Source organism: Cynoglossus semilaevis, chromosome 10 (genome assembly GCF_000523025.1).
Source record: "Cynoglossus semilaevis isolate Cse_v1.0 chromosome 10, Cse_v1.0, whole genome shotgun sequence".
NCBI lineage: Eukaryota > Metazoa > Chordata > Actinopteri > Pleuronectiformes > Cynoglossidae > Cynoglossus > Cynoglossus semilaevis.
In genome coordinates this window covers 6,774,658-6,785,823 of record NC_024316.1, presented here as the reverse complement: position 1 = coordinate 6,785,823, position 11,166 = coordinate 6,774,658, and the positions used below count along the sequence as shown (strand labels likewise).

Below are 11,166 nucleotides of genomic sequence, written 5' to 3'. Positions count from 1 at the left end.
ATCCATCCATCCATCCATCCATCCATCCATCTACCTATCCATCTATCGCTCCACATCTACATATGCATATGTAGGTTTGTCCCTGTGATGGACTTTTGAACTGTACCCCACCCTTGCCTAATGACTGGGATTGGCTCCAGCCCAAAAAAGGGATTAAGCAGTAGAGGACGAATTACTGCCAGAATGACCAGAAATAATCCTAGAAATACTAGCATTAATACTGTTAGATGTCCATTCAAACATCTTCAGATGTTTTCTAATGTTCTAATGTTCTTTTCTTGGGCTGGAATTTTCAGTCCTCCTCACACTCTAGTGTTTTTATGTGTTCTAGTCTTCTGCTGTTGTTAATTATTAAGTATTGACTAACAGAACCTGGTGTTCTGATTAAAACAAACCTTAATTACTCATTGGTTCTGGACTGTGGTAAATACTAAATAAAATAAGAGAATTCCCTCTGGTGGTGTAATCAGATTTCCCTCACTTTCACCTCAACTAAATCTACTCCATAAAGGCTTTTTCTTCTGCTTCCTTACAGTGGTTAAAGAGAAGGAAAATCAAGAAACAAATTCATACCAGTGAGGAACGTAAGAAGAAATATAAGTTATTAATCTTAGGCTTTCCCATGAAAAGCCCTGGTCAGAATTCAGCCTCGGTGAACTAGTGGTTTACCTTAGCTAAATAGAGAGATTGGACTTCTCCTTGGATTGGATTGGGTCGGTTTTAAAATAAAAGGTCTTGGGTTTGATCCCAGTATTAACATAGCGACTGGTGAGACCTTGGTTCAAACTGTCTCAGTGTTCACATGAAAAACAAACAAACAAAAAAAACATCTCTGGTTAAGAGAATCACTGACATACTGTAACATCCACACGTGTTTGCGATGTTTGGTGAATGTGGATTATTGTGTCAGTCTGACCAAAGCTGGAGTTTTAAAATACATGTTATGCAGAAATAAATAGTGCTCAGCAGTGCCATACTAACACAGCCAGATGATGCAGCTAAGACTTGACCTACTCTTGCATGTATTAAGCTGCCTCCGCAAGCTACTATTTAAAGACGAGGTGAATGTGTAGTTTTACATAAAATGACACAGTACTTCCATGACTGCTGCAGGAGTTTATATACACACCAGAAAAACTCAGGTTTGGACAGACTATGGATGTGGAGTTTTTGTGTTTGGGGCACAGAAACAGGAAAGAACCTTCACTTCTTTGATGCTGTCGCGGTCCTTAATCTTACCGATCAAAGCAAAGACAACTGACTGAAGATGTCCTCAAAGGACTCAATGGGTCCAAAGACCTCCGCGCTGAATAGCTGAATAGTCTGTGACCTCAGCAAAGCTCACACCCCTAACCCACTGTGCAGCAGCCAGTTCATCTAGCACATGTTCAAAGTGGCAAAACACGATCTGTGCCCAGGATGACTCAGTCCAGCTTAGCAGATAGATACGCTGCCACGTTCAAATCCCTCCAGCTTTTAATTCGCACTCCGACTGCAGGGTGTTAATGGCTTACACAACAGATGTTCCGCGTGCTACGTTTAGGTTTGTGTGAGCTGAAGCCACCCACCGTCTTAAACATGCATGACAACCTGTGACTGTCTCTGATGCAGAATGAGCCAATTCACCGTGCATCGCTCTTCGCATGGCCTTGCGTCAATGCCACAGAAATGAGAAGGAAACGTGTGCGTGAGTACCAGGTCGTACGCAAAAAGCAGCAGCAACGCAGGAAGACAATGTGCAAAACAGTGAGCGTGGGAGTGCAAATGAGAGAGAGAATGGAAGGAAAGAGATGGGAGAGGTGACAGAGAGGAAGCGAGCGATGGCAGCTTCCATCTGCTGAGGAGCAGACGACTGTCTCCTCACACAGAGGTATCCATTTGCATCAGCATGTGTACACGCACTAATGGAGTAATGATGGTATTTGACAGAAGGGTGCTCGGTGACAACAATTAGTGTGGGAGGGAAGAAAGTTTCCTCCTTCATGTACAGAGCAATCGCTTTTACCAACAGCTGCAATTCATCTGTGTGAGAGGGACGCCACTGCCTGCACTCTCCCACACCTGAGGTGATGAGAGGTCAGGGTTTGATAGGTTTGTAGCTGGAGTCGAAGTTGTACAGAACATGTGAAACAGATCTCGTCTGTCTGACTGTGTTGTTGGTTTTTATGTTGCGTTCAGAGCAGAGTTTGAGCAAATGCAGTTGATGGTCATCCTTATATTATACCTTACAAAAGATATTTCCAGGCCACGCCCCTTTTCCTGCCCTAGCTTCTCTAAATAACCCTCACTTTATATTTATATATTCATCAAGATGATAAAACACCAATAAAAATATATGTTTAAAATGTAAATGTGTCAATATTATAATTAATAAAGACTGATCACACAGATTTAGCCCAACTCCCATCTAATTTTAAATGCCCCCCAGTCCACACACCCCAGCCCTTCTGCTGCAAATCTCAAAAGCCTTTGCAAATACTTAAAGTGTACAGTAATTATACGATAGTGATAATTGAATAATAATTACTCAAAGCTGTTCCTACTTGGATGTCAATGTTAGTGGGTGGAATAATTTGCATGTAATATGCAAATGTGTTGCTGCCACTGTTTATTCAAAGGTCCAGTGTGTAAAAGTTAGTGACACCTAACTGTGAAACGGCAGAATGCAGGAGACAGAGGACTCCCCAGTCTTACCTCTGCCTTTAATGTAGGAAAAAAGCATCGTGCCACAAACGAGTGAGTGCTCAGTGTAATGGACAGCTACAGCAGGAACATCCATTAGTAGTCTGGACGGTCCATGAACATAGACTTTGAAAAGACTAGAATACTTCCAGTGGCTGTGGATTAGTTAATGGTGTGGGTCATGACTCCAAACCAAGCCCAGCTAGTCCGCAGCGTTATGTGCCTGTGGGAAAGACTTCTCCCATTTCTCCCATAGTGAATGTGCTGGAGGATGTGAATGATACAGAAAGATGAATGGTAGGAGTGATCAGATGAGGAGTTTCGGTTCTGGTCAGAATACATTTTATCAAGCTTGGAAACTGGACTTTGTTCTGCTTTGGTTTATGGATCAGTATTTATGTATGATCCATACGTCAACTCCCTCACCCCTAAATCAATAATGAAGATCCTCCTCCAAGAAAAACATCACAGACAAATTCTTCTTCATTTTCTCTCTTCTCTTTTCTTCCTGGTTTCTTCCACCACTGATCATTTGCCTACGATCACCGGACACACAGACCGGCTTCATCACATCAGTCAGTCGTGTCTCCTCCGACACCTTTTGCCCACTTCGACTATTTTCTTTTCACCACACAAACTATCTTGTTTCCAAGTTTTCTCACCAATGAACCAATGTCATAGATCTGTCTCAGTCTTTGTCAGAACTTCAGCATCAGATTTTTTTGTTCAGGAAAACTAGGAGGGGTTAAGCCTGGGACTTTTATATGGAACCGACAGTATACCGTTGGACGCCAGTGAGTCATCCAGCAGATCTTGATTGTCACCCTGAGTGCATAAACACATCTATCATCATTGCGGAGCAGCTGTTTCAGTGCAGTTTCCACACTTTCTCTCCTCTCGTCCTCTCCCCCTTCTGCTTGCCACCTCGGTTCCGCCCTGCACAGCTCCCCCGCTGCGCCTGCCGGCAAACGGTGCGCGCCCGCATGACGTGACACCCCCCTCCCCCAACACATGACATATCTGGCTTTAAAATGACGTCACGACCGCGTGGGGCTCAGCAAGAAAGTCGTTCGTCAGTCTAAGAGCAGAGGAGAGGAGAAGAGAAGCAGCAGGGGCGGGAGACGGAGCGTCATCCTCCTCTTCTATCGACAGCCTCGCTCTGTTTCCCCAACTCCTCTGGAACAACTCTGTCTGCTGAATTTTCTTAACCCTCATCTTTTAAGTTGCGCCTCTTTCTCTCTCTCCGTCTCTTCTTCAACTTTACCTATCTTCTCTCCACACTTCCTAACACCGCCACAAATGTGAGCAGATAATGAGGACCCCCTGCCGTCGGTGAATTGTCTCCTCCGCAGCATCTTCATCCCTTCTCCCTTCCCCTCTCCACTGTATTTTGTTTTGCTCCTCTTTCTGGTCGTGCCTCAGGAGGAGCTGCGCTGTTTGTGTATTTTTTATGAGCACCGAGGATGCCAACTACAAGCCTCGTGTTGTTTTGTGTTGTGCTGCGCACCCCACAGCTCTGTCTGTCTGTCTTCACCGGCGTGCGTGGCGAAGGAGAGGAGAGGAGCGGAGAGGAGGGGAGAGAGAAATGAAAGATGGTAAAGTTTGAGGACACCTCGTCAGGTTCGCCGCTCACCTGTCCTCCAACACGCCTGCGTCTCTCTGCTGTATAAGTGCTCGCCGAGGATCAGCTGAAGAACTGACGAGCAACTTCAAACAGACCTGACTCTTTCCGTGGCATCTTTAAAAGGTGGCTTTTGGGGGGCAGCAGGCAGCGGGATTTTGATGTGCGCAACGTCGAAGGATAATGGCTTAAAAATGTTTGCCTTGGTGACAGCTGGAGTAAGGTCCATCACTTGAGTGCTTCTCTATTTTTTTTCTGGCCATTTAATCATCATCTGTTGACGACTTTGGTGGAAACCCGTACCAATGGGAGGGTTCCTGGAAGACTGAGTCGGATTTTGGCAGTCGAGAGAAAAATGTGGATAAAACGGAGTCCTGTGCGCAGGTAAGACATGCACAGTTTTGCGCGATGCTTGGTAGATGTATGTGAGGTACAATATGTAGAAGGCGTCACAGTTTTCAATGCATTTAGTGCAACTGTTTGGCAGCATTCTCCCTTTTGAGTCTACGTCACTGCCAAGTTATAAAAGTCTGCAGGAACTGGATGATGAAATGAATTTCATCATCATCTGTTTGGAAAGAAAAGAGAGAAAATGACAGAGATTTATAATGTATATCTAGAGAGAGAGGGTGGGAGAGAGGAGGGAGAAAAAGGGGGAAAATAATGATAAGATAAGAAGATAAATATACACATATATATATATTTAAATGCAGTGTCTGTTTATTTTGTTGTGGTAATGACGTAAGGGAGAATTCAGGCGGAGACGTTCTATGTACGGTTTAGTTTGATTTAAAGAAGTAAAATCCCAACAATTCTGATTTAATACGCTAGGGGTCGCCAATCGTACAGTTTAATCTGCACACACAATCCGAAATATGTGCCGTTATTCGTTAAGTCAAACTTTAAACAAATGCCGTTACTTTTAGCCCAACAATAACCGTACTGGTAACTCTTACTATAAATATTTCGTGACTCATAAAATATAACTCAGAGATTTTCAACTGAGGTTCTACCTCGGTTGATCCATATCCTAGTCCGTATGTAAAGTGGTGGTCCTTAAAAAAAAGAGAATAAATCAATATATGTTCTGTCAGTGAACCCCTACAGTCAGCGCTGTCCATCCATGTGTGCAGCATACATTGAATATTTTCACTGATTTTTATCGATTTTGCAAATAAATTCTATAATCAAGGTTACCATAAACAAAGTTCATTTTTCCATTATGTCTTCAAACAGAGGAGGAGGTTCTGGTTCCTTAGCCCTGACATTTGTACTAATTAGGAACAGAGGAGCCTAATATAAACCATGGACAATGACTGAAATGGTCCAAATAACAAGTACGTACGCACTGTGATTGTGCATCTGGTCTTGTTATTTTAACAACCTTTTCAAATGTACTGCTGCCTAAACCAAATCTGGAACCAACTAAGGTCTAGATCTGTAGCCTGACTTGACAGATATATGACAGAAGAGGTTCTGAAAGTGTAACAAATATAATGAACTTTATACGACTCAAAATTAGGACCGTGATCACCTTCTCACACAAAAAAATTGGAAAAAGATCACAGATTCAGGGAGTTTGCTGCCTAGAAACCATTCATCAAAATCATGAATTCATAAGTCATAAATAACTCTAGCCACCCACCAGCCGTGCACCCACCATAAATTATGGAAGTGGGTTTATGCAGTGAACAGTGCAATCCAAGATAAAAGAGGCGATGTCATCCAGAGCGGCTGAATGGAGGGAGGAAAGTACGCAAAGCTTTACCCCACTTAAAATAATCCACTCACACTTGCTCCCTCTTCTTCTCCTCTTCTCTCCAGCTGCTCTCGCTCTACATTGAGACGGTCACGCAACACATTAGAAAATGGATATTTCCATTGTTTTTCTTCCCCCATGATAAATAAAATTCCATCTCACATCCAAAGCAGGATGGAAACCACTTTTTTGACTTGGACTTAGGGAGGTATTCTGTAAACAAAAGCCACATTTCAGCACATTGATTTGGCATAAAATGGGTTTAGAGGGCGGATGTTACACGGTGTGTAATGAGACCCAACTTCTCAGCAGTGGGATTCTCTGGCCACCTGGTGGGTCTCACTCCTACTGTTAGGAACCATACGCTGCAGGCGTACGTGTAATATATTGTGCCACAGAGAATCTGTGGATCTCACCTTCTCTGGTGATAGTGTGGCAGACTAAATACGAAGCATTTGTGAGAGCAGGTTGAAATATAATGAGTCAAACTTCCATTTCTCTAGGGATACTGGTCAGAAGAGCAGAGAGAAAAAAATCTACCTGCTGGGTTTTCACTATCACTAAAATATGTTGGACGTCAAAATGGGATGTGTGTCTGTGGCTGCTGCCGTGGGTTGAAATCCCTCTGATTCAATCAAATCTGCTCTGATTAGAGTCAGTGTTGATGAGAGGGGAATATTTGGGGCCAGGTCTTTAATATAGGACAGAAATAGAATCCTTCTCAGCTGCTGCCGTCTTCAGGGGTAGCCACAGCTGGTAATCTGGCACAGTTTAAATGCAACCCCTTCCCATTTATCCTGGGGACTGGCACAACAGGAGTCCCAGACAGTGGCAGGGCTCGGATGATGCAACTTGAGGTTAAGTGTCTTGCCCGGGGACACACTGTTGCACAGCTGGAATCAAATCCCCTTCCTTGGATGCCGTTTCTGCCTCTAGGTCTATATCAGAGGATAATTTTGTCTTTTTTCATTAGAAGTTAGAAGACGTGTGCATTATTAATGCAGAAGGAATAGAAGAGATCACCTACAGCTGCTGTACACGTGGGCGTAAATGCAACAGCGGCTTCTGCAGCAACACGGGAGAGACTGACTGATGAAAAAAAATTGTTCCAAGTTCAAGTGTAGATTATCATTACTTCTATCGTTAGCTTGAATTCAGTTGGACTACGCAGTAATGTAATTATAAGATGACAAAACCTTCTCGTCTTAGTACACCTACATTTGTTCCTTTACTTGCTGTGTAGCCTGTTAATGCTAAGATTCGCAACAGTTCCAGAGACTACATCGGTGCCTGTGCTCGTTGATGCTTAACTGTTACAGTTACAGCTAGCTTCTTCACAAAGGCATTGCCAAATAAATGTTTGATGAAGTCAGCAGGCATCTCACTCTGGATAAATTTAGATTTGATCGTGATACCAGCGCCCATTATAGCAGAAAACTCTAACAAGCACGAAGCCAGAAAGAGTTCCGCTTGAGAGGTAACCAGCAGGGATTCTTCTCTCTCCCCAAGCTTGGCATCTTTGGGCTCCATCTTTCATGGACGTCACACAGTTTTATGTTCCCCATAGTGAGTTCCCATTCCGCTGAGACACTGGAGATGCTATCAGGGCGGGTACACTACAGCTGCTAAATTGTGCCAGCGCTGACACCGGTTGCTGTTCAGAAAGACTTCATTTATCAGTTTCCATCTGTCTTCAACGGTACTGTTGAGGACAGGTGGCTGTTTCTTCACGTGTCTCCTGTTTTCCTGGCCTGGATAAATTCTTGTAACACATTGGAAATGTTTCAGTGGGAATTTAGGGTATACTGCCACAACAGGAGAGGAAGGGAGCGGCGGGACACTGTGCTTCTGCTCTTCTGTCTGTGGTTTTTCCAATCTCAAATAAAGGAATTTGAGAAATTGTCTGTTCGGAATAATTTGCACTAAAAAAAACAACATCTCCTGCACTACGCCACCTATCTGGTGCAGTTTAGTTTTAACATCTGCGTCATTTTTATTAAGACAAGTGCTGCTGTATCATGGTGAAGTCCAGTCCCGTCAGACTGTTGCTGTTATTCCTATGATTTAGGTGCCATCGTAATGGCCTGGATGAGGGTTATTAACTGGGCCTCTCCGGAGTGTGATTAACCCAATTTGGAGAGAAATAGACCATGTTGCTTCTCTGGAGACGTGTGTGTGTTTGTGTGTGTCAGTGCAATTTGCATGTGAAGGTGTGTTGTCTGTCACATTCAAATGATAAAAGTACAGAAAGGAGAGTTCCTGAGCAACTATTTGAAACAGATCAATGTTAAAATATCAAGCAAAGTATCTACCTTCTCGGGTAACGGAGACATGGCGGGTACTTTTATTCTCTCTTTCTTTTTTACTGTGTGCTATTTGATATATGATAAAAATATTACTTCACTTGGTGTTCAATAAATTTGTCAATGTAATCTGTCAAGATTTTGTTGGAATTACAGTATTTTAAACAAAGGTCACTGGTCTTTTGAAACAATAGAAGTGTGTAAGTGTACAGTAAGGGGGTGAGGGGTTAGGAGGGCTTCAACAATAGTCCTGGTGAAAATGGTGAACGCTGCAGAAAAAAGATGAACCACCACTTCAGACAGTGATGGATTATAAATAACGTGTGTGTTCTGTGGTAGAGTGATTACAGATTAGGTGTCGTAGAAGTGTACTGTACCTTTTACTATCCACTACCTACTCTACCCATTCATACAGTTGAACATGGGGACAGCTGGAAATGATTGGTTTAAAATAAACATTCAAACGGAGTTAATATCGACTTCTTTCCCCTCCCACTGCAGCTCTCAGTGTGATTGGTTTTAACAACAAACTCATATGGTTGGAGAGGCCGGTGATCTGCTGTTGCACTAGAGCACACGCATCCATCCCACAGTATCCAGGAACCTACAGCACTCAGCTCATACTTGATTCATGTACTGAGCTTTGGCCGGATCAATACTGCCTCTACTAAGGATCACATTTATCCGTCATGGCTCTAAACACTAAATAGCCAACTTCTCCAACCATGGGAGCTCAGAGGTGGGGTGGCTGGAGAGGCATCAGTTGGAGGGGCGATCAAATACCAAAAAAATGAACAAACAACAGAAAGGTAATTGATGTGTGGCCTGAGCTGAAGTAATGGTTCAAACCGTGAGAGTCTGAGATGATTGGAACTCGGCCCTGTTTCCCAGGCTCTCTCCACCATCCAGCTGATCGTTCAGAGCATGTGGGTCACACACATACTGTAGTGTAGGCTGTCGTAATGTAGAATTAATGGAATGGTATGGCACCTTTGGCTGCTGCATCCTGGGCCACTTGGATCAGTATCCAAACTCTCATTTCTCTTCTCTTTGGTTTGTTTTTATGCTCCGACCGCAGCAGAGCAACAGTGGGTGTGACACAACACACGTGTAGTAACAGCTGCTGCAGCCTCAGAGGCAGGAAGACTCTCTGTGTTTGTGTGTATAAGTGTGCATGCTTGTTGCACACCACTTAAACATTTACCATAGTATATCTGCGTCCCAGAGGCCTGCACTACAGCAGCAGTCTATTATTCTGTGTGTGGTGTTTATCTCTCAGATTCTAGATTCAGGGCTAACGGAGTGTTCTTTGACAACACCACTGTATATATACCAAATAGTTTTGAAAAAAAAAAGAAAAATACATGATAAAAGATAGAGGAATCCTACATAGAAAATACTAAGTAGTGCAAATGATTTATGATCCTTTATGATAAAACGTACTGCATCATTTCACTGGAAGTTTACCGTGACACACTGCAGTGTTGTGAAGTGGGGAGTGTGAATATCTACGTCATGACCACTCACATCGCACTAACACACACACATTGCACCACTATCTTTGACCTCCTTATGTGTAATCTCACTGTACTCAGCCTGTGTCCTTGTGAAGGTTATACTTTGATATCATTTATATATACAGTACATACAGTACATGTAAGTGCTCTTATAGTTGGTGTCGTGGCACAGCAGTGTCTGACTCTGACCCACTTTAGAAGGAGTTCACTCTTTACCATCTGTTATGTCTGTAAACACGACGTTTTCCAAATTCTTTCACATTAGGACCTACTTCATGAAGAGCGCACCACCGCGGCCTGATTTGCAGCAGATTTTGAATAATTATGACCAAAATAGCTACAAGTTATGGCATCGTTGGCAGTAATTGGCAATTTTCTGGTGCAGCTGACCAATGTTAGTGCTTAACACTGCAGGATTTTGTCATTTATCCACGTCAGGTGAGAACAGTCTGGAATTAAACCTTCAACTCTTCTACTGTCTAAGATGTTGGATTAATCTAATGCTTCTAAGGATGATGGCCAGAGGTGATATAATGTCAGATTTAGATAAATCACCATGACTATATGTTGGTGACTCAGACAGGATTCTCTCACACGAAAGGGTGTTTTTGACCAAATGCAAGGTCAAAGTCAAAACCAATTAGCCGTTGTAATTATGAGCCAATCAGTGTTCACTGAGTGAATATTGTTGACTGAAGCAGAAAACCTGGAAGACGTGTCTGTGCTTACACTACTGCAGATAAATGAGAGCTGAGTCTGTGAACACCTGGACTGCCTGTGTACTAACAACACCACAGTCCGCTGGCTGTTTATTTTAAGTGAAGTGCTACTGTACTGAGCTGCAGGAGCATCTACAGGATGTGGAATGACTAACTGGAATCAACTGGAATCTGTCAGTAGGGCTTTTGTCAAGCCCCTCCTCGTAGAAACTTAAACAGCAGTTGCAGCTATGATTTTTACCAGACCGCTATCAGGCTGATGAAAAGAATACCATTTCATATCAGTGAAGTAAAGAATACACAGAAAATAAATATAATTTCCCCCACCTTTCACCGCAATAGCTGTGCCTCCTTAGGGGACATGGCCCCCACGTTGGGAGCCACTAGGCCAGAGCAAGGATAGAGCAGCTTCTTTCCAATTGTCAATGGGATGGCTGTATAAATACAGTATTAAAACTATATCATGGAAATGTTGTAAATATCAGGTATGCAGTGGTTGAAAACATCAGGTACTTTAAAGCTCAAGGGACAGTTACTTTCCAGAGTCTACAACCCTGGAGCCTCA

General features: G+C 43.1%; 1 protein-coding gene across 2 annotated transcripts in view; it reads left to right on the top strand.

Moving 5' to 3' along the window:
• ajap1 (adherens junctions associated protein 1) overlaps positions 1-11,166 on the top strand; it is a 58,234-nt gene that overhangs the window by 7,123 nt on the left and 39,945 nt on the right. Inside the window, exon 1 of one of the 2 annotated variants that reach the window (XM_008318418.3) lies at positions 3,683-4,687. The exons of the other annotated variant lie outside the window; for it this stretch is intronic. Within the exon in view, the coding sequence (XP_008316640.1) occupies positions 4,659-4,687 (29 nt within the window). The 5' untranslated portion in view covers positions 3,683-4,658. Of the gene's footprint in view, positions 1-3,682; positions 4,688-11,166 lie in introns of those variants that run through there. 2 annotated transcript variants of the gene reach the window in all.